Here is a 24,753-nt window from a genome sequence, read left to right as displayed (position 1 = left end):
TCATTCCACGAATTCTAAAAGAAGTCATTGTCACCTCTACTGAAACTGTACATGCACTAGTTAATTTCCTAAATTCCGTTTCTAAATTTTGATTCCCCGCCCCCATTTTACCGTGCTAAAGATGCACACGCGCGGCTTTGTGCTGTGAGAACTCAGTGGCCCTGCGAGTTTTACTAAGTCAGCATAAGGTGGTCACAGGAATCAGTCCTGTAAGCAGTGACTACACTTCTGAACACATGAGATGATGTGTTTTCCCCAAAGTAGCTTTTCAGCTTGCCAAATACCAGACCTGGTTCAGAAAAGAAAATGAAAGTGGATTTGGAGTGGCAGTATCCCTCAGAGCCATAGCAACTCCTTGGATACGGTGGTAACTTTGGAGTCCATTTTGTTCCTTGGGGGTCTAGCCAGCTCTGTGCTGGCTGTGGTAGACATTGAGGCTGGTTCTTGGGCTGCCCGTGTGCAGGGGATTCGCATGCTTGGATGACAGGTTCTCACCACAAGCATGCCTCCTTGTTTTCCTGGAATCCGTCCTCTGGAGGAAAGTAGGTCCATGAGCATCTCTCTGAAAAGAAGACATTTGATGGTGTACCACAGACTGCAGCAGCATCCATACCTATATTGCTGGAGATTGTGGCAATGGGCCCTGTCAAGTAGTCACAGTCATGGGCTCATAGGAGTGAGTGTGTTTCCACTGCTGCTGACTTTGTAACACACCCACCCACACTCTCTTACTGTTTCTCCTTGAAAAACCAGACGGAAAAGCAGGATGATGCAGGAGAAGTAGCTGAGCTCTCTTGGGGAAGGAAGTTGGAATGGTTGAGGACATCACATCAGTGATCCGGGGGAAGTCGGTTCTACTCTCTGAGGCCTTGTTTCCTCTGGGTCGTATTGGAATTAGAGACCCAAGGAAGCTAGCAAACTTGAAAGTATGTATTTAAGGAGGGCCTGAAACACACTATCACCTAAGAACAGAAAGGAAAAATTCTACAATGCCTGTGACTGACTGATAAAGTTTCAACACTATTTAAAGTGAGGTGTAGCTGGTGTTATGACACGTGCTTGGCCTAATCCACTCTTTTATAAAAATTTATTCTTCTCTCGTATATTCCATCCTGACCACAGTCTCCTTCTCCCCCTAGCAACCCCCCTCCCAGATCCATTCTTTTTCCTTTCCCTTCAGGAAAGGGCAGGCCTCCCAGGGATATCAATCAAACACAGCATATCAAGTTATAATAAGACTAGGTACAAACCTAATCCGATCTCGAGAGTTGGCTGTAGTAATATGAGCGGCAGGGCTGCGTCCCCAGCACCCAGCCGCCCGCATGGCTAGCTTATGCCCCGAAATAATTACATGGAAACTGTATTCTTTTAATCACTGCCTGGCCCATTAGCTCTACCCTCTTACTGGCTAGCTCTTACATATTGATCTAACCCATTTCTAATATTTTGTGTAGTACCACGAGCTGGCTTACCAGGAAAGATCTTAACCTGTGTCTGTCTGGAGTGGGAGAATCATGGCGACCCTCTCACTCGGCTTCTTTCTCCCAGCATCCTGTTCTGTCTACTCTGCCTACCTAATTTTCTGTCCTCTTAAAGGGCTAAGGCAGCTTCTTTATTTAACCAATGAAATTAACTCCTTCATCAGTTGGCCATCTAGAAAAATTTCAGTTCCACTGTAAAGCTGAACAACTAGACACCCTATCTGTTAGACTTGAAGCACAGTTGACATGTCAGATAAATAAGTATGCTTTTGATGTAAACCTACTTTATTATTAATTAATTAGTTAGCAGTGTTAGAAGTTAAGCCCAGGGCAGGTGCTTTACATATCCAAACCCCTCAAATCCAGTCTTTAAAGTAGAAAAGCATTTAGAAGCCTCTGAGTGGGAAAGTACTCTGTGTTTGTGGACACAGGCCTGTATGCTTTCTCTAATATTATAGTCTGCCCAAATTCTGTCTAAACAGATCAGACAGTATACAAAGTACACAAGATATAATTATTTGCATTGTAATTATGATATCTTTTTTTTTAAAAAAAGGCCAATGGTCCCACATATCCTACTAAGAGTACAAAATATTGTTGATTTACTATTATTAAATAGTAATGTTTAATAATATTACTATTATTGTGTTTATTGGGTGTTGAGGTTGTGTGTCCCTGCATTCTATTGCACAAATATAAAGGTCAGAGTACACCTTGCAAAAGTCACTTCTCTCTTTCCACCATGTGGAGCCCAGAGATGGAAGCTTCAGGTGGTGTCAGAGAACAGAGTCTTCATAAAACGAGACTGTAAATGGGAAAGAAACTTTTATTACCTCCCTTCCCAGTTACTTCGTCTCAGTGTCTGAAGTTGACTGTACACTCTTTGCTAATTTGTGTGGAATATTTATCTTTGATTTTTTTTTTTCTGCTCTGGAAATGACTTCCAAAGGGGTGACGGTTCTCTCTTGGAGTTTCTAGGTCCTGCCATGTGTGAGCCACTGACGTTTTGGTTCTTAGCTTGGGGAAAGAGGAAGTTTTTCCTTTCATCTTTTCAACCCCCAAAGATACCTATTGCAGGGCAGTTTTCCTAAGAGAAAGTTAGTTAAACAAAGGAGTGCCAATTTAAAATGAGCATTAAAGTTACAACTTTAAAGTGGTGGCTTGTTATTTTATATTAATATTGAAAAGAGTGTGCTATGACAGTAATAAGTTTGCTAGTTCATGTTAACATTGAGAAGGGTAGGCTATTACAATAATAAGTTACAGGAAATGGACCAGGACAGTTAGGTTTGCAGGTGGGGGCTGAGACACAAGCTGCATTCACAGGTTCAAAATCATTCTTGTGTTTCCTGTATTGGGCTGGGTGTAGGGCCTGTGCCTGCCCACATGGTGTAAATTCACCAGGAAGGTATGTAGACAGGAATGGAAGGAAAACTGGCCCTGGGCCTAGGGAGCTGTGAGGACATGGAAATCTCTAGGTTCTGTAGAATGTACCATTTTTTTTTTTTAAAAGTTGAGGTTTAGAAATGTCATGCTGGACCCTAAATATTAAATAGCTATGCTCCTACCTGGAAATCAGGGAATAAAATGCAGCTTCCCCCTCTGCTGTTCCCCTCACCAGCATATCTCAGAAAAAAATAAAAAACCTGCAAGGATATAAACTGCATTAAGGATAGAAGCTAAGATTTAGATACCCGTTAAAAACAAAATTAGCCGACATATTCTAGTAATAAGAAAATAAACAAAAGACATTCCCCACCCACTGAAGATCTGTTCACTAGACAATGCTGATGGTTAGACTCTTTGAGGATCATTTTGTTTCTGCATTTTCCAAACTTTCATCCTGACTCACAGCAAGGTGTACCTTCCATGTGATGGTTGTGTGCACACCTACTAACAGCCAACAAGAGCTTTTGAAAAAAAAATAGTACATATCTCTGGTATAGGCAACACAGTGTTCATACTGTATAATTTTACTTATTTAACTGTTTTGGTCAAAGCTACTAGTAGCTCATTCAAATGATGCCCGTAGTCCTAGAAAGAGGAGTGGATTGCTGTCTGCGTCTGTCCCTCATGAGGACTATTTTCCGTTTTGCATTTTCTTGTATTCATACTGCCTCCTTCAGAGGCTTGTCTGGTTGGCAAGATCTTTAGATCTACTTCTCAAGTGTGTCTTCCATTTGGCACAAAGGAAACCGTAGGGAATAAACAAAAGCAGAGCCCTTGACTGCAGGGTTGGCTGTCCCGAGAGTAAAGCCATGTTCTCACGACAGACACATTCTCCGCGTCCAGGGCTGTTCGTGTTTGAGCTGGCCCAAGGCTCTGAAGTTGGATTATTAAACTGCCTACATTCTGAACAAGATGAAGCACACCAAACACCATGTTTCCCGTGACTTTTGTGTAGGTGTTTTCCTTCTAGATTCATAATAACCAAAACCATGGATTTAAAGCTTACAGTTCAGAAAAACTGCATGCTTGTTAGCTAAAGTAAATTATGAGTATCTGGATACAGAATTCAAGAAACAAATAAAAAAACCCCGCTGTTTGTGAAAGTATTGCAACATAAAAGGCATATATATGTATGTGCATGTTTGTACACACATACACACACACCATGCATACATATACACAGGCACGTGCATGCACACACATACCTACCTGTGATGCCATCCATCATCAGAGGTGATCACTGTTCATATCTCTGTATGAATCCACTATACTCAGTTTTAATTAGCCATAAAATGTGTCTAAACAGTTAGGTACCAATTTTACCATTTTAAGTTTAAAAGCAAAGCCAGGCGTGGTAGGGCACACATTTAATCCTAGCCCTCAGGAAGCAGAGGCAGGCAGATCTCTAAATTCAAGGCCAATCTGGTCTATAAACTGAGTTCCAGAACAGCAAGTCTGTTACACAGAGAAACTCTGTCTCAAAAAAACAGGAAAAAAAAAGTTTAAAAAGAAGCAATTTTATTATATTGACTGAAATTTGCCTAAACACCATTTGCAACAGCTTGGTAATACCATATCTCACAATGTAAATTTCCATTGGTAACTACTAATCTACTCATACAAGTGGCTTATAGGTCTTCCACTGTCCTAGATTATGTAATGCATATTTTGTGTATGAAAAGTTTTTATGAATGTGGAGCAATACCTTAGGACAAATCTGAGAGGGGTTGCGAGACCCCATGAGAGACTCAGGGCAGGGTAGGCTCTCCGTTCTCCAGTGAGATTTGACTGAGAACATGGGCACTGTACTCTTCCAGCAAACCAGAGATTTTGCAGAACAAGCACAGGAGACAGTAAGGTGTCCTCCCTATGTGTGTGCTATCACTGATGAAGGAGCAATTCGCTTGGAGTTTGAAACTCTTGCATGTATCCCTTAGGAAGTGGATTTGGTACAATGATCATTTCAATCTCATTTTTAGTCTCGTTGGCCTAATTCAGCTCATTATAAGTAAAACCTTTACGAATATATTATTGTAATATTTTAAGCAATAGAATTTTGATGTTGACTTCCTGGGGCTGTAGTGAGGGTTTCTTTAAAGTGCTTTGTATTTTTATACAAATGTCACAGATGTCTTTCTAGCCTTTCCCTGCAGCTTTGCTGTATTTTGTTAAATTAACTTCCTGCATCTTCAGAAATGTAACTTTCCTGCAAGAACTTATTTTCCACGTTACATACTTGTGCATGCCGTCAAATTGGGAGTGGTTCTGTTTAATGTGGCTTTTCCCCTTTGATCTAGATTATTCTCCATTCTATGCACAAATACCAGCCACGCGTGCATGTCATCCGTAAAGACTGTGGGGACGATCTTTCCCCCATCAAGCCTGTTCCTTCTGGGGAGGGAGTGAAGGCATTCTCCTTCCCAGAAACAGTCTTCACCACGGTCACCGCCTACCAAAATCAGCAGGTATTGTTTCCAGCAGTCCTCTTGCTAGACTCCTGCTCTCCATATTGCTTTATCCAAATGTTAGGAATTCCTATAAAACATTTGCTATGCATGATGTCAACAATGTATACATTTGTGCATACAATGACAACCCCTAGTCCGTAAGTTCCCAAACAGGCTACTCGAGTTTTGACTTAAACTGAGCATATATCTTGCAATTGGCAGTCCAGTTTTACTTTCCATCTTGAGATATTGAATCCTAGTGTCATGATTAAAGTTAGAAAGCAAGTTACTTGCCTAGACAATAGACGAGTAAAATATGAAAAGCTATTTGTATCTTAGCATGAGATGTGGTTTTAATACTGCAGCCTGTGAGTTATAAGAAAAATTTCAGACAGGTTTATCCTATACATTCCTTTTGTATATTTTTAAAGGGCTGTTTCATTTAACTATGATTTAAACTATTATTCGGGGTACTGATATACATTATAGTCTGAGAGATGGGCAATTTTGAAGTGGGCAAATTATATAATGGTTTAAATAATTTGAGAAGTGAAATTTTCTATTTTTATATGGGCAAATGATTGTGTTTCTTTAAGGTTGTTTTACACGGGTCAAGAGTGTGAGTGTCTCTTACTGATTATCCAGTGCACGCGCGCGCGCACGTGTACACACACACACACACACACACACACACACGGCGTGGCACATTATAGTGCAGGACACTGCTCAGCAAATACCAACAACTTAGTTAAGAGTCAACAAATTAGAATGGAAATGGGAAATGCTACCACCTCTGTTTTTAATTTTTCATAACCATCATTTTTAAGAATTTAGGAAATTTATAGATATTCTGATTAATGTCAATGTGATATTCGTATCCTGGGTTCATGAACCATTGTACATAATTTTGAAAGTATTGCTTTTAAAGAAAACATAAGGGGGGAGGGGGCAATATTTGGGAGGAGGGGAGGGAAATGGGAAACGGGGAGCAGGTGGAAATTTTAATTAAATAAGAATAAAAAAAAAAAAAAAGAAAACATAAAACTGGGGTGATAGCTATGAATAAGTTGCTATAATAAGTGAGGAGTTTGCACAAAACTCGGTATGGCATCCATAACCTATGTTTTTTTTGGGGGGGGGGGCGGTTGAGACAAGGTTTCTCTGTGGTTTTGGAGCCTGTCCTGGAACTAGCTCTTGTAGACCAGGCTGGTCTCGAACTCACAGAGATCCGCCTGCCTCTGCCTCCCGAGTGCTGGGATTGAAGGCGTGTGCCACCACCGCCCGGCTCCATAACCTATGTTGAATAAATCTGATAATATTGCATTAAAAATAATGATGATAATAACAGAGCTATATTTTTGTTTAGAAAGGTTCTTTAGAAAGGTATAAATCTATACTCATAACTAACATCTGAAATACTTAAATTATTTAACATTATTTAAATATTACTTAAATGAATAGAGAGTTGAGCTTTAATATAGTCTGTAATAGAAAATTCTTTTCAGTGATAGAATGGCAATTAATAATAAATTAATCAGCAAGCTTTTATAACATCATTTATAATGTAGTTATAGCCACATATCAAGACGATATCTGATGGAACTCATGTGTCTGGAGTATTGCAAGACTGATGAGGCTAGGGGTATGCACAAGCCAGGAAACGAGGTTCCAGGGAGGCTTTCCATCTCCACCATGCTACCCAGCCAGTCTCATTCTTAGCAGGTTAATGTAATCACAAACATGCTCATTAATGCCATAGATTTTATAAGACCAGGAATTTAGAAAGCAAAAGACAAGGAATAGGCTCTGCACACCTTTGTGCAAAGGACAGATCTACTAAGAAACAGAAATGTTACTCAAATGTCAAGTTTAGGATGGTGTGAGTCCACCATTAATGGAGATGGTGAAGATATTTGTAAACTATTTTCTTCTAGACTCTGAGATCTTAGTGGGCAAGAAGCCAGTTTTGAGGCAACAACTTGAAACTACTTAAAATTAAGTATTTTGAAGCTAGCATTTATTTCTATCACTTTCGTATGATTTTGCTCTGTTAGAAACTTTAAGTCAGATGTTTAGAATCGTTACAGTTTGATGACCGGCTAGCACTGTACAGATAAGAGATGAAAGAATAAAGCAAAGGGTAAGGGAGAGACAGAAAAATGCTGTGGCAGTAAGGTTAGGGAGTGTGGGCACTCCCGATTCTGAAGAAGGCAAACCAGCTTGTGGTTTGTCAATAATGCAGGCTCTGGTTGACACTCAGTTCTCAGCACTGCAGGATAATTGGGGTTAAACCCTACTCTAGAGTCGAAGGGAGTAACTTCAGTTTGAGAGGATGGTCAAATAGGACAGGAGGCTATTAAATTCAGGTCTTCCTGCAGATATACTCAAAACAAAATAAGCCTTTATCCATGTATTAAGATGGAAAATGAGTGAAGAAATACCTTTTTCACAGCAGATGACTGTTCTAGAGGACTTCTGAAGTCTTTTATCTTCACTGTTAGGATATTAAACCTAGAGAGGGGAACACACACACACACAAAATCCTCTGTCAGTTAAAATTTTGGATTGTCGGTATTTTGACAGTTATCTTAAATTTTAAATAATTCTCTGTAATGTTTATACAAGATTTAATGTGGTTTCTTCTCTACTCTGCAGATCACTCGCCTTAAGATAGACAGGAACCCATTTGCCAAAGGCTTTCGAGACTCCGGGAGGAACAGGCAAGTGCTAGTGAATTCTCCTGGTTGTTTTAGTAAATATATGTAAAGTTTTAGTGTGATTTTTTTTCTGTTATGAGCTTAAAGGTTAACTTAATAAACATAGTGTTGGAATCACTTCTGATCAGAATCTAAGTTGGTAAACATTATTGTGTCTTGGTACAGAGTGTAGTCATATGGCTGCCCTAAGGTGAGCTTTAATGTGTGAGGCGGGGGTGAAGATGCCAGCTCTTGGCGTGTAGATTGCATGTTATTTCTGGAGAGGCCATGCAGCAGCCGACCCAATGGCCCCTGTGTCTTCATACTACAAGAAATTGTTCTTTCTGCCTTTTTGGGGGGGTTTAGAATGTTCTTAGTGATGATACGCTGTCTATTGATTCTGTGTGATGTGATAAGAGTATGATACTCTCTTAGTAACTCAGATTTTCAACTGGAATATGAAATCATTTCACATTTCCAAAAGACCCAAACTTCTTCAGTTTTCAAATTTGTCTTGGCCCTACTGACAGCCATACACTTACTATCTTTTTCTGTGTTGTGTTTTACGGTGTTTGCACTAAGTGGGCAGCAACAATTAACTCCACTCTATCATTTTTATCAAGGAATAGGTCACCCAGGCTGTTTGCTGCAAGTTTCTAAATTTATCGATATGAGTCTGTTCCAGTAAAGTTCAGTGTTACATTTTCTAAAATAATTGCTGGTCATAGAGGGTGATAATAGAGGAACAGTCTCTAAATGCCCTTCCAGGTAAGGCTTTGATGTGCATATGATAAATGCATTTTTATAATAAGAAACATTTGAACTCTATTACTTCACTCCCCAAATTATTCTGATGTGTTTTGAAACTGGCATTAACTGGATTTGTCTATACGAACTGAAAACCCTCAGTTATCAAGAAGCAATTTCACTTGAAACTTTAGAAGGAAAAGCAATCAGGTAATATTTTAGATTTCCAGTGTTTTTAGCTGATTAGGCCATCAAGATAGGTGACAGACAGGGCTCAAAATGTGCCAAAGAGACTCAGTGCCATCCTTATTTAGAGTGTTGTTACCTAAGCCACACACAGCTGAAGTTCTAAAAACGGCAACTAAGATTCAATGAGACTAGAGGGTCCTTCCAGTTAGCGTTAGGAGGATCAACAAGCCTGGCCAATAGGAGAGTCCTTTGAAGTGCTTCACTCTGTGAGAAGGTTTTGCCCTGAAATTGCTTAATGTCTTTTTGGAAATGTTTTACTGTGGTGAAAAGTTGTGCCTGGTGGTTGTTATATTATGCTTCTAGTTATCTTGCTTTTCAGGGATGTTTTCGAAGATTGAGGGAAAGATCAATAGCTTAGTAGCCCTAAACTGATGAGTGTGGTGGTAGAGGGAACTGTGAAGTGAATCTTTATCTGTCTTGGAAAATGTTTGGGTGAACCCTTCTTGTGAACATCAGAACAACACTTTAGAGTCTTGCATTGGCTTTAGTTAATGTTTTTCGTCAGCAGAAATACTATATATTAAAACTCTACAGGAGGACCACACTTAAATACCAGAAGCCATACCCAAGTTGTCGATTAGTCTGAGAAAGATCCCACGGCTGCTGACACTGGAGAGAGGGTCACTATGAGGCAATGGCTTATGAAGTCTTAAAATACATTTTGGACAAAAAGTAACAAGTGACGTTTCTATAAGAAGCTAGATGATGGGACTGGAGAGATGACTCAGTGGTTAAGAGCACTGGCTGCTCTTCTAGAGGTCCTGAGTTCAATTCCCAGCAACCACATGGTAACTCACAACCATCCATAATGGGATCTGGTGCCCTCTTCTGGCCTGCAGGAATACATGCAGGCAGAGTACTGCATACATAATAAGCTGGACTGGGACTGAATAAGCATGGGTTGAAACTGGACTCTCTGAACATGGCGGACAATGAAGGCTGATGAGAAGCCAAGGACAATGGCACTAGGTTTCGATCCTAATACATGAACTGGCTTTGTGGGAGCTTAGCCTGTTTGGATGCTTACCTTCCTGGACCTAGATAGAAGTGGGAGGTCCTTGGTCTTCCTGCAGGGCAGGGAATTTGGACTGCTCTTCAGTATCGAGAGGGAAGGGGAATGGAGTGGGGGGGATGAGAAGAAGGGTGGGGATAGGGGGAGGGGAGTGGGGGGAGGGGGCAATATGTGGGAGGCGGGGGAGGGAAATGGGAAACGGGAAGCAGGTGGAAATTTTAATTAAAAAAGAATAAAAATAAATAAATAAATAAAAATAAAAAAAGCTAGATTACGGGTTCATAAGATAAAATAGGAGGAAGAATTCTAGATATGCCAGTGTCATGAAAAGATTTGGTAACTTCAGTTGTGCCATTAAAAATCCTCAGTCTAATTGGTGAAAATAAACCATGGAGCCTATTGTTCAGTTTGGAGGCCACGGGCTTGGTTTGACATGGGTTCCCTTCACTTCTGGCTGTTTGGAACTACATAGGCTTGTCATCAAATGGTGTTTTGCATTATTTCTTTTGATTTTAATAACACCTGTAATGTTTTAAATCAACACAGAGAAATAATGAATTATGTTTTAACACTCTGAATTTTGTTAAAATTCAAAATTCTTATTTTGCTCCAACCAAGTGACTGTCTTGCTACAGGTGAAATGCGCTGTGTTTGTATAGGGTTCTCAGCTTGTGGGTTGAGACCCCTATGAGGGTTGAATGAGCCTTTTGCAGTGTTTGCCTAAGACCACAGAAAAACACAGATGTTTACATTACAGTTCATAACAGTAGCAAAATTACAGTTATGAAGCAGCAATGAAAATAATGTTATGGTTGCGGGGCCGCCACAACCTGAGGACCTGTGTGCTCAAGGGTTGCAGCTTCAGGCTGAGGAGCACAGCATTAGAACTTTCTGGTTAAATAGAGGTGGAAATAAAGTTTCCACCTTTTCTCATGGAATACTGCTCCATGTTTAAAAAAACTGACCTTAGCAGTACGAAAAAAAAATCCGCCAATTTAAAATATTTCAAAGTTATGTGTTATTTTTCTTAAAAAATTAAAAAGAACCTGTGTTCCATGAGAGGCTTCATTGAAAGTATAGTGTCTCTGAGGGCATAGAGGGACATAATATTTTTTCAAATATTAATAGAGGAAAGTCTATGAAAAATATCCACAATATTCCTTTATTTTCTCCAATTCTGCTGTGCAGGTTTACTGTTTTTTAAAACAAACTTTGATTTTTATTTCCCTCGTATATGAAATAAACAAGTTGATCAGGACACAAAATAAACACAGGCGTATGATTGCTTCGGCTTTATAAACACCATTCTGTTTAATTAAAAAGTGTCCTTCTCTGGCTGCTTGTGGCACTGCGGCCTGTTTTACGGGAATCAGTAGCCTCGGCCCTTGCAGCCCTCCTGCAGGCCTTTGCTCCGTGAGTGAATTTATGTGCTGAGAATAGCTCCATTCCGCAGTTGGGCCTTAGGTTTGACCCTATAAAAGTTTTTACTCAGGAAGGTACAAAAATTTCTTCTCTTAAATACTTCAGGAAAAGCATAACCATTTTACTAAATAAACTCAGCCATTTGATAGCATAAATGAGGGCCCTGGTAAATGTGGAGGCTGTTCAAAGGCACCTTGTATAAATTATCGCCTTGGCTACTCTCCTGCAGGAGAGACCTTTCATCTTCTCTTTAACTAGATGGGAAAAGTCTCCATTACTGGAGAAAATGAAGGCTTTTTAACAAAAGTCCAGATTCAACTAATAAATATTTTATAACTGTTTCCTGCAAAATCTCTGAAATCCTCGGTGGAATTGGCAGTGTGAAGTAGCAGCCTCGGGCAATGTATCAATAGCTCCCAATCAGAATGCTTGTAGTAGGGGTGTCCCTTCCAAGTTGTCACTTTAAGCGTAAATATTTGCTCTGCTCAGTAACTTCTCCCTATGAATTTGATTTGTGGATTTGAAACATAAGTTAGTTAACATTGCTAAAATAAATAAAGCAGCAAAACACATCTATTGAGTCTACAAACTTCTGGTTTTAGTAAAAGTGTTTCATAATTATACTGGTATTTTCACTGTCCAAAACTACCTTTATTAAAATTAACCTGAGAATAAAAAGTAGGTAGTTTGTTTTAAAAATAAAGGTGTGAACTAAAACTCTTTAACAAAAAATGTGTTTCTCTTGAAAACAGTAAAGACTTAGTATTGGTTTAAGCTAAATACAGAGAGACCACCAAAGCAATACTCAACACTCATTAGACCAGAATTAAATAAAACCTACAGATAACACAGTATTGAGACAGACAAGGGCCACAAACTTCACAGAAAAAAATTATTTTACCATAAAGAAAATGTTATTGAGTAGTATGACCTTGGGTATTTGACTTGTACTTTGGCCACAGGTATGGTATCTGATTTACAAAAAGTAGAGTAAGCCGGGCGGTGGTGGCGCACGCCTTTAATCCCAGACCTGGGAGGCAGAGGCAGACGGATCTCTGTGAGTTCGAGACCAGCCTGGTCTACAAGAGCTAGTTCCAGGACAGGCTCCAAAACCACAGAGAAGTAAAATCAAAGCCATTTAGAATGAAATGAATTATAGGTGGATATAGTAGTGCTTTGGAGCTTTACAGTTCAGTCTTCTCTGGAAACTGAAATCCAGGGAGAGCAAATGAGTTAGAGTGACTTGGAGTCACTGGTTCTTCTGATTCCAGGCTAGTACATACACATGTATGTACCCCATACAGTTCTTTCTGTGACACAGTGATTACATCAGAGGTCACACTCCTCTCTTCCCACCCACATATCCTGGGAGAAACAGCTGGGGGTGTTTTCCCTGTGCCAGACTGCTGTAGCCTCTGTATGGGCTGGTGATGGCTACTCCGAGCCTGAAGAAATTAGGAAGGTCCCCACGCGAGTCACGGCAACAGGAGGTGTAAAACCTTGAAGGATGGCAATGGGAGATGCTTTCCTTGCGTAAATCGTTGCTGCTCTTGGAGGAGCTTTCACTGTTGGAGAGGTCACATGCTGGCAGGAGGTTTTCTCTGCCTTAGTTCTTTGTTCATGGTTTGTGGGTGCAGGGAAGCAGCAGCAGAGTTGAAAACAGTAAGAAATGTTAACAGTCACAAGAAATTTCCAGGTAGAACCTTACCCAGAAGAAGGTTTTTCTGTTTCTGTAGTGCTGAGGTTGAACCCAGGTCTTTGTGCGTCCTAGATACACAGGCTGGTTTGTAGGCATCAGAGGGAAAGGAGCCTCAGTTGAGGAAATGCCTCTATGAGATCCAGATCTAAGGCATCTTTCTCCATTAGTGATCAGTGGGGGAGGGCCCAGCCCATGATGTGTGGTGTCATCCCTGGGCTGGTCCTGGGTTCTATGAAAAAGCAGGCTGAGCAAGCCAGGGAAAGCAAGCAGTAAGCAGCACTCCTCCATGGCCTCTGCATGAGCTCCTATCTCCAGGATGCTGCTCTGTTTTAGTTCTTGTGGTGACTTCCTTGAGTGACGAAGAACAATGCTGAAGTGTAAGCCAAATAAGCCCTTCCCTTCCCACCTTGCTTTTGGTCATGGTGTTTTGATACAGCAATAGAAACCCTGACTAAGACTCTAGATATGTGGTAAAGTACGGAGATGCACCCTGACCCTGACCGTGTTATCTTTCTGACAAACTGCTCAGGGTTGAAGTGGTTGAAGATGACTAGCGAAGTCCCAGGCTGTCTTGAGAACGGCTAATTGAAGGGAAAGAGAAAGGCTCAACTCCAGATGCCAGGTTGTATTCTTTAGCCTCCACATATAAGAGGATGGAAGACTGAGTCACTATGGTAGGAAGTTATGTTTGCATTTAGAGTAGTTGCTTTTGTTTTAAAATACACAGGTGAGATACAAATAGTCTGCCACCAAGTTTGTCACTTTATACATCAGTTCACTAAGTGTGTATGTGAGGCTGATTAATAACTTACAGTGTTGCTACTAACTCTGTATAGAAATAGGTAGCTTTGGCGATCCCTTTCCACCCTTTCGCATGCTGTGCAAAGCCGAGTGGGAGGTCAGTGCTGCCCCCTCCTGGCCTCCTGGTTGGTAGTGGAGACTGTGCCCCAGAGCAGAAGTTGGTTTTCTTTGATTGGTTCTTCCTCTGAGCTAGCTCCTGAGGTACCAAATGATGGCAGAGATGCAGAAATGTCTCTTAGAAAAGAGAACTTGACATAAAGATGTTTTTGTAACTATCTCCTTCATTATCAGAGGGCAGACTCCTTTGACAGAAAGAAAAGCCCCAGAGTACTTACTACAGAGCCTTGGTCTCAAAGGAGCCAGGATGGACTCAGATCCTCAAGTCCATGTGCTAGCTTTAGGGTCCTGAGAAGTTTGGCAGGCATCTTGGTAGGTTCTATTTTCTTCCCTACATCCCTGTTTGATGATGGAAGTCACAAAATAATCCCACACCAGTTCAGAATTATGAATAATAAAAGGATTATTTATTTAAGGGAAAAACTTACAGATCACTGCCCTAGATAACAGTCCTCTGCATGAACAGGAATAGAGTCTAGCAGCTGAAAGCGGGAGCTGGAAGCAAGAGAGAGGGTGCACGCTTTACAACTGCTTTTAGAGTATCAGAGACCACACACAAGTGGGCTGGTATCTTAAAGGCTATTGGCTGAAGGAGTGGGATGTGCTCCCACAGCACTTGTGTGCAGCATCTCTTTTTGCCTGTGGCAGTCTCCTAACTTGAGCCTGGGTGTATAATGTGTACGGCATTGCCAATACCATGGTGTTTATTCAAATGCATATTCGAATAAACTACTAGTGAAAACCCCAAACTTTCCTAACTAGACTCCATATGTCCTGATCTTTCCATGTAGAATGGGATTGGAAGCCCTGGTGGAGTCTTATGCTTTCTGGAGACCATCACTACGGACTCTCACCTTTGAAGACATCCCTGGGATTCCAAAGCAAGGTAATTCAGTTTTCTGGGTCATGCAAGCAGCCTGAGAAAAGGCTGAGGCATAAGGGGTGCACACTTTGATATTTACACCCACAATGTTGACTCTATCACCAACATCCTTCTACTCCAGGACCGATCCTTTTTCTCTATGACAGGAGACAGGCCAGCAAAGATGGCTGTCCTGTGGCGTTAGAGGTTAAATAATGCATGGTTTAGCTGTTTTATTTCATAATGCTTGCATCTTCCAGACATCTCTCATGGAGACGTGTGATGCTGGGTTCCAGAGTCAGGGGTGCTCTACAAGAGTTGCCCATGCCAGTTTCTCTTATTCATCTATTGTCTTTCAGAAGGGTTTTCTTATTGGGTCTGTGGTGAGATTTGGCACACAGGATCAGACCATTTTGAGCTCATTTCTCACAAGCCCGGAACTTCTATCTGTGGCGGCGTAAATGAATGCAGACAGATTATATAGATATATACAGCTTTAATAAGGAAATAGACTTACAGGACCACAGGTTCCCGCGGAGAACAGGAAAAGCGGAGCAAAACAAAGGCTGCTGGGATCACGCCTGGCAGATTTATCCGTAAACATTAGCCCGAGGCGAACACGCCCCCAATGGGTGGGGCTATATCCCTACATCAGTCTGCCAGCAAAGGCAGAGAAGGGAGTTGGAGGGCAGGAGAAGGGAGTTGCTGTTGATTGGTTGCGAGATTAAACCACCCTCTCTGAATGTCACAGTCTTGTTTATTTCTTAGACCTTCAGTTTGTGTTGCATGTTTTCTAGCTGGAGTTGAGATTTTGAGAGTCAAAATAATAGCATAGTGAGACCTGAGTGGTACAGGTGTCGATGCACACAAACCTTAGTGGGAAGCTACAGAGGTACATGAGGCGTGGTACCCTGGACCACACTGTGCTTTCCTCTGTAAGGATTGATCCTGAAAAGACTGTGGGGAGAAAGGAAAAAAAAAAGTAGTTTATTATACTGTCGAGGCAAAAGGCAAAATGAGATGAAATTTGATTTTATAAAATTTTTGGTAAGTTTGGCATTTGTAATATTTGTTTTTGCAAATAAGAAAATTCCAAGAAAGCAAATTGAGATGGAACATGAAAATTCTATGTGATTGTATCTGTTTGTTGTTGTTACAAAACATTTTGTGTTCATCATTACCTAGAAAGATATTAGTCCTAAAGTAGTCTTCCAAAATTTCATCACATTTAGTCAATTAACTAATTTATTATTATATTTATGTGTGTGTGTGTCTGTGTGCATGTGCGCATGTGCTTGCATGTATGATAACACATGTCTGGAGGTCAGAGGACAAATTTTAGGAGTTCATTTTCTCCTTCCACCTTGTGGGTCCCAAGAATTGAACTTAGGTTGTTGGGCTTTGCTGTAATTATTATTACCCTTGGAGCCATCTTACCAGATCTCGGCATAAAAATAGTGAGAAAATGGGCCAGGCGGTGGTGGTGCATGCCCTTAACCCTAGCACTTGGAAGGCAGAGGCAGGTGGATCTCTGAATTCAAGGTCAGCCTGACCTACAAGAGCTAGTTCCAGAACAGCTAGGACTGTTACAGAGAGAAACCCTGTGTCAGAAAAAAAAAAAATTGAGAAAATGTTTGTTACTCAATATGAGTTCAATGAAGTGAATTCATTGAAAGCTAAGCCCCTTTTCACCTTTGTAATTCCCACCCTTGAAACAAACCTTATATATCACATTCACTTACCAAATTTTGAAGGACAGATGACATTTGGAGTCATTCTTTACACTGCAACTTCTATTGTAGGAAACACAAGTTCCTCCACTCTACTGCAAGGTACTGGGAATGGTGTTCCTGCCACACACCCTCACCTGCTGTCTGGCTCCTCTTGTTCCTCTCCTGCCTTCCATCTGGGGCCGAATGCCAGCCAGCTGTGTAGTCTGGCTCCCGCTGACTATTCTGCCTGTGCCCGTTCAGGTCTCACCCTCAACCGATACAGCACGTCCTTGGCAGAGACCTACACCAGGCTTACCAACCAGAGCAGCGAGACTTTCGCCCCACCCAGGACTCCTTCCTATGTGGGTGTGAGTAGTAGCCCATCCGTGAACATGTCCATGGGTGGCAGCGATGGGGACACCTTCAGCTGCCCACAGACCAGCCTGCCCATGCAGATCTCGGGGATGTCCCCTCAACTCCAGTACATCATGCCGTCACCATCCAGCAATGCCTTTGCCGCTAACCAGACCCACCAGGGGTCCTACAACACTTTCCGGTTACACAGTCCCTGTGCCTTGTACGGATACAACTTCTCCACATCCCCTAAACTGGCTGCCAGTCCGGAGAAAATTGTTTCTTCCCAAGGAAGTTTCTTGGGGTCCTCACCAAGTGGGACCATGACTGATCGGCAGATGTTACCCCCTGTGGAAGGAGTGCACCTGCTTAGCAGTGGGGGCCAGCAGAGTTTCTTTGACTCCAGGACCCTAGGAAGCTTAACTCTGTCATCTTCTCAAGTGTCTGCACACATGGTCTGACGAAGCCTTTAAGTGAAACTGCATTTGAATCGAATGGATCTTCCTTATTCTTGAAAAAGGCAATATGGAAAAAAATGTTCATACAGTAGAAAATGAAGGCTCTCTGAGGATTTGTACTTTCTCCTGGCAAGACTGTAATTATCTATGCATATATGTATGCTGTATATTCATAGCATGTAGTATACTGAAGGCTTCTCACTGCCGTGTTTATCCAATGTCAAAGAATATTGACTACATGCACTGTGTTTATCCAGCGTGAGCAGACTCTAAAAGCAAAACGGTACACTTGAAAGTTGGTAATGATACTAACCAAAGACTTCTCTATTGCTCCTGTGCAAAGTGATGGGGTTCATCCCAGCAATTCCACACATTCCTAACCAAAGATTTGAAGCTTCAGTGTCGAAGAGTGCTCTGAGCAGTTCGTATCCGGGTGTTGGCAGCATTATGATCTCTATTTCTGGACACGATGTGAGGCCCTCCAGTGCAAAAGCCAGTTAATTCTTAGTGCGTTTCTGTGGTATCTGTAACAATATAGGCTTAGCTTTCCATCCCTGCTTATTCTTATTTACCGTACACCTTGGGTCCAAAAAGCCATAGCTCGGCTGCTGTTTATTTTCTGAAGGAAGGTGGAGCAGACACTTGTGGCTTTTCACGTTCCATTGGACAGGAAATCTTACCTGCAAAATATGCATCTCTCCTATTTTAAAATGGTTCCCCCATTTCATTTAGTTTATCAAGAAGGCCATTAAAAATGTCCTGTAAACAATCTGAAACTTTGTCACCAGGGAAGGGGTTGGATTGTGTGGTATGAGAAATTGCAAAAAGAGAAAGTCAGTCCAGCTCAGATTCTTTTGTCCCAACGAGTAATGCTTATTTATTGACTTTTAATTAGAGGAATACAGCCATCCACCCCCTGAGGCCTTGGTGGGGCTTGGTTTTTAGATTTAGGATCATTTGTCCATCTTTGAGCTGCCTTGACCCCTGGTCTGTGAGTAAGGAAGAGGCATTTATGCTACTTATTTATGTCTCATAACTCCAACAAATTGAACAGTTCCCCCTCCCTAGCCTTATCTCCCTGTCTGACTCTTTTCCAAAACAGATAGGTCCTGGCTTTATGGTGCTAATGCTACAAGGAATTTCAGAGGGTTATCTCTAGCAATCTGTCTTGTGTTGTAGTCAAAGGCCAAAGTCCATTACTAGAAAGGCCTCATAAGAGGACCAAGGAGGAAGATACTCATTATGATAAGTGAGCTATAAAAACTTTTAACCTCAACAGCATTTTAGCTTTGGAAGTTAAGAAATGAAAACACGATTGACTTCTTAAAGTCCCTGAAATGAACATGACTTGAATTTTATAAAAAGGAAATTTGATAGTAGTTAGGGAGATGAGCAGAAAAAGTGAGGCATGTGGGATGGGGCCCAGCTCCTTCTGCTGAGGACCCACAGGCTTTCCTTCTGTTTAGCCATAGGCTTCCTCTAATGGTCCCTAATTTGCATGGGGAAGAAAACTACCCCAGTTTACTTCTTTACTGAACAGGATCATTGTTGGATATTTAGGGGAATGTTATGTTTAGACAGAACGTATTCAGGATTTGTCTCTATAGATACTGACAAATTTCCTCATGGATTCTATAAGAACATCACCAGATTAATAACAATTTGAAAATCTAACATTAGCATAAAGGGACGTGAAGTATGTGATAGGTTTTACGCATGGTTTTATTAACTTGACAGAGATTTGGGAAAAAGGCTTTGAGAGTGAGTTCAATCTTTGTGCTCAAGGAGATAGTTTTCCATCTTGAGAAAACACTAAGAGGAGCATCTCCTGGTAATTTGAGATGACACCATGATGTGGATAGACTTTTTTTTTAATTGTTTTGGTAAAATTTAGCAATATTGTTCAAATGCTGTTTTAGGTTTTGCAGTAAATAATAATCACCACATCTCTCCAAGGACTAACCTTTTATTGTTGTATTAATGACATGCGTACATTGATAATTATAACTATCTATCTGTATTTTATTAAGAAGTGCTTAAGAAATTATATTAAAATGCATTATTAAACCTTTCATTGTTTTGGAGGGTAATCATTTGAATTGCTTGTAAATATTTTTTTCTGAGCATAAAGACATCCATGTGTGTTCTAGACACAAACTCTGTAGCTCTCAACTACAAATCAGGGAGGACTGGGTCTGACGTTCATTTTTCAGGTGTTCAATATAATTTCTTGGTGTGGTGACCATGTCATTGAAGGTGAAGGCCCTGACAGATGTTGAACGCATGACTGTTTGGATGCGTTTTTCAGCCCCAGAGAGAAAGGCACGGATGCAGGAATGATCTGCTTGAGCTGCTAGCCAGTGATGACAGATTACGTCTAGGCCTCTTGACTGGAAAACATTCCAGGGCTCATGGAGATGGGAAGAGGGTGTTGTTATCAAGACCAGTCACATTCTGAAAATTAATACCTGCTTCCATACAAGCCCCCTCCCAGAGGTCAACAGCTTTTCACAAGTGGGGCACACTGTTGCTGACCCCTGATTTCAGGAATGCAGGGGGTCAGGAGACCTTCATGCCTCCCAGAGGAGGCACAGTGTGGCCTCTAGAAGGAAGGGCTCACTCTTTATTTCAGTTCATGAAATTTTGAGAGATAAAGAAACCACTTAAAATGCAAGGAGGTCTTCACTGCCCCTGCAGGTTTAAACTTACTAATAGCTGAGATTTTATTGTATAATCAACAGCAGCTTTGGGAGATAACTGGACATTTGATTAGGAGAAAAATAAAGACTAGGTTTTTTCTGCAGCAAATTCCTTCTGGAAGATTTGATGGAAGGAGAAGGTACAAAAAGAGATCCTTAGTGAAATCACAGATTTTCTACATGAAGAATTTCCCACATTTTGCATTGACAACTAGATATTCATTTGATTATTACCATGTTGTATTTTAATCTCATCATCTTTTCTGAAAATAGATGAAAGTTGGGAAGAGGTTAGACATGAGCATTTAAGTTAATGAATATGACAAGTTAAAAGTGGATAACAATACAAATAAAGTATAGGAACCTCTAACAGATCTTAGACTTGGTATTTCTCTATATCCTGGTATGTTTTCAGGTAAGTTGTTATTTTTGAGATTTTTTTTGGCAGAGTGAAAATATGGTTGTCTTGGCAATTAGAGAAATTGGTTGTACATCATGGATTCCTCAGTCAAGATTTTGTGTAAAAATTGCTTTGCGTTTCATTTTTCTAGCATGTAAAAGGTATAGTTAGAATGGGAATCTTAACCATTTCTTTCAGTTTTGAATTCATGTAACGTCTATTAATACTTACCTTAATATCAGTTAGCTTGTTCTATTGAAATAGTATATGCATTGGAATGTGTATCTTTATTTCACGGTATACACATACATATTTATAATCTTTGCAAAGGTCATAGCAATGTCAGGATTATTTTCAATATACTAGATTAATTAAAGATGACTAAGTGGAATGAAGCTTTGCTCAGTTATAAGATATGAACAAATTTTAATATTTTCACATTTGAATAAAACTATTTAGTAATGTATTTTCTACTGTATAGTATACATAATGCTATTTCCTTTTCATAATGCTTTTAATTGCATGGCATAAATCATCACATGGAACAAGCATGCAAATCTTGTTCTTAGTCATCTTTGTAAGTCCATTCAAATTCTTGAGAAGACACTTAAACTTGTCTTTCTGAAGCTTCATTTATGATGGAACTCAGATGCAATAATATCAAGTAATTTATTAACTGTGTTGTTGACTTAGTTTGTACAAGACTAGATAGAGCCACACAGACATTCCATGTCCATGTTTGAACCCTATTTCTATCAATCAGTTTTATTGAGATACAGTTCACACATCATACAAGTTATCTTTCTGAAGTGAACAATTCAAGGGCTTTAGTATATCCACAGATCTGTAAAACTATCATCATTATCAATTCTAGAACATTTTCATTACCTTTTTGGTTCCTTTCCTCCCATGCCTTTCTTACTCCCAAATCCTAGGCAACTATCAATCTACTTATTCTGGGAATGTCATGGGAATGGTTTTATTATATGTGTGGTCCTTTGTGACTGGTTTCTTTTACTTAGCATAAAAATTTCAAGGTTCACCCATTGAATACACATATTATATGGCTGAACCACAGTGTGGTGTGTTCATAATTTGAGGCCTTTTCCACTTTTGTTGTTTGTGAGACAGAGTTTCACTATGTAGTCTTAGGTAGGACCCGAAACTCATTACCTGGATCAGACTAACCTTAAACTTGGAGTAATCTCCTGTCTACTTCTTCCTCCCAAGTGAACCTCCCAAGATTGCAGGTGTGAACTAGCACACTAAGCCTGTTTTTACTTTTAACTATCATGAGTAATACCATTGTAAACACTGTAGATATTATTGTGAGGACACACACCTTCGTATCTCTTGGAGCTGTGAAATGCTGAAATATTCTTTCCCTGTCTTCCAAAGCCTATTTCTCATGTTTTCCAGAAATGCAGAGCTATGATGTCCCCATACCTTTGCTGACCTTGTTATTGTTAGTCTTTCTGATGATAGTTAGCCCAGTGGGTATGCAGTGCTATCTTACTGTGGTGAGATTTGCTTTTCTTTCATGACAAGAATGATACTGAACACCTTTTCCTGTTCTTTATTGGTCATTTGTTTATCTTCTTTGGAGAAATACCTATACAGATTCCTTGCCCACTTTTAAATTAGGTTGTATCTTTTTAAAATTGTGGTATATTTTTCTTTGTATGTAACTAGATCCATGCTTTTTATAAGATACAGGATTTGCAAATATTTTCCCTCATTCTATGTGTTGTCTTTCAGCTTTCTTAATGGTGTCCTTTACAGAACAAAGACCTTAATTTTGGGGAGGTCTTGTTTATTTTTCTTTCCTTGATAGTGCTTTTGATGTAAAGACCAAGATATTTTGATGAAGTCATCAAGTCTGATGTTTTATATTATTATTATTAGTGCTATCATCATCCTTAATAGTAGCAGTAGTGATAACTGATATGCATTTTAAAAGTGCTTTTAGGGTCCATAAATTTAATAGTACTTGATAAATTACCACTCCTCCCAACAGGTCTGAAATGTTCTTAAGGAGATAAATCATCTCTTCAGTATCCTGATAAAAGGATTCTAAAACACCATGAAGTTTTTATTTCCATAGAAAATGGTCAGCACTTTGAACATTTATTCAGTCAATGACTATTTATTAAGCCTTCACTATTTGTCTGATATAGTTTTAGACAGAGGGTAGTATTGAATGACGCCATTGGTGCCATCAGTGCCTTGTAAAATGGTTTCTGAAAAAAGGAAAAAACATTCTTCAGATTGCAATATATGAGAATTGGAGGAAAAAATGTATTGCCGCTTGATTTTTCTATGAAATGATGCCCTTGCCCTTGTTATGACATTACATATCCCAGATGGTCACTGCAAATTTGCTTGCTCATGTGCCAAGGTACAAGCGGGATGCATTATTGCCTTAACTATGAGTTTGTTTTGTGGTTTTCTTTGGAAATCCTAGCATCATTTAGGATTTATTTTTCCAATTGACTTTATTTATAGAACAGTAATAAAATATTTCTCCATTATTAAAAGGAAAGGAAAAACTCTGCTTATTTAGGGTTTTGGAAAACTGCACATTTTTTAAAGGTATTTGGGGAAATGGATTGCAGAGATTTACAGACTCCTTTTTCTTAATTTGCCTAATTGAATCTAAAGGAAAATGAGTTGAACCAAATGTCTCTCATACAGAATAGAAGCTCTCACTGTGCAGCAGGAAAGGGATTCTTTAAAGAGGCTGCCATTGAGAAGTGTTACAAAATGCCAGAAGACCTTGCAATGAATGAACATATTTTGAAACCCTCATAAGCTTGTACCCCTTTGTTTAGCTAAATTTCATAGCCTTGGTGTGTGGAACTATAAGGTTGTTTATGTCTGAATGTTTGCTCCCTATCCAGATTTACCTTGAGGTCACCAAAAAGGCAGGGAAAATCTCACAAGTTCTTGATTGGAAACCCCTTACACATAGCATAGGAGATATGTATAGAGATGCTTTGTGGGTAGCTTTCTGACCCAGCTACAAATACTGGGATACTATTGAACAAATTTAGTGTGTCGTCTTAATAGCTTCCTCCAGCATTTCTGGTCTTCCTTGTCTTTCCATGCCATTCTCTCTGTCCTGAATATCCTTCCTCTTCTACTTTCTCGGTTGAAAAGATTTACTCAAGAGACTTCTTTCCTTGGTGAAGTCTTCTTCAATTTCTGTTCTTCCCAACAAGAGACACAAACTTTCCACAAGAGAAGCAAATTATTTCTGGAAAGTATAACAGCACTCTGAACACTCCAATTTTTGTGTTTATTTACTTATCTATGCAGGGGTGCTTGTATGAAGGTTAGAAGATGACTTGTAGGAGTGGATCCTACCTTTCTCCTTCCACCAGGTAGGTTTCAGGGACTGAACTCAAGCTGTCAGACCTCAGGGCAAGCACCCTTACCTGATTGAACTAATGTGCTTGCCCTGTATATTTCTCTTAAAGAGTATACATGTATTAATGTGTGATTTTTTTCATTTATGTCAGTCAGCCCACCTAAAATATGTACCCACCCACTGCTAATGGACATGTATTTCTGCCTCAGCACCTAATATTAAGTAATAGGAACCAGAGATTAAAAATATACACCTGAAGAGTTAACTATGGTCATTTCTATTGTAGTTTAAATGTGAAGCACCCTCCCCAAAGGCACATGCATTAGAGACCTGGTCCCAGTTTGTAATACCAACCACTGAGAGGTAATTGGATTATGAAGTTTCTGATAGGTTAATCCACTGATAGAGTCAGAATTTGATGATGATTTGGGGTGGTAGTAGAAGTTAGGGGGTAGGACTTGCTCCTTTGAAGGGTCTATCATGTCACAGGATCTTTCCTTGTTCTTGCATCTCTGGCTCACAACACGAGTGTCAGAGACCGCTATCTCTGCTAAGGACACATTCCCAGTGAATTCCTTTTTCCTTTTCCCACATTCATTTTACCTAAAGGACACCCATTGTCAAAACACTAGACAGACCCCTGCCTATTATTTTAAAGTCCTCTTCCAGTGTCAAACCAGACCAACAATTTACTTGTGAATGCAATTATTTCTCTTGCCTTACTCAATTAAATAAGATAATTCCTCATAGAAAAGATAGGAAAAAGTCAGTGTTGAAT

General features: G+C 40.1%; 1 protein-coding gene across 1 annotated transcript in view; it reads left to right on the top strand.

Moving 5' to 3' along the window:
• Nucleotides 1-19,533, top strand: part of Tbx18 (T-box transcription factor 18) — a 28,724-nt gene extending 9,191 nt beyond the window's left edge. Inside the window, exons 5-8 of the mRNA XM_057767384.1 lie at nt 5,228-5,395; nt 8,033-8,097; nt 14,912-15,006; nt 16,785-19,533. Coding sequence (XP_057623367.1) covers nt 5,228-5,395; nt 8,033-8,097; nt 14,912-15,006; nt 16,785-17,509 — 1,053 coding nt within the window. The 3' untranslated portion in view covers nt 17,510-19,533. The remainder of the gene's footprint in view (nt 1-5,227; nt 5,396-8,032; nt 8,098-14,911; nt 15,007-16,784) is intronic.
• Nucleotides 19,534-24,753: the final 5,220 nt, after the last annotated feature.

This window comes from Chionomys nivalis, chromosome 4, assembly GCF_950005125.1.
Source record: "Chionomys nivalis chromosome 4, mChiNiv1.1, whole genome shotgun sequence".
NCBI classification, from domain to species: Eukaryota; Metazoa; Chordata; class Mammalia; order Rodentia; family Cricetidae; genus Chionomys; species Chionomys nivalis.
Note: the sequence above shows the minus strand (reverse complement) of the source record. Positions and strands in the feature narration are given on the sequence as shown.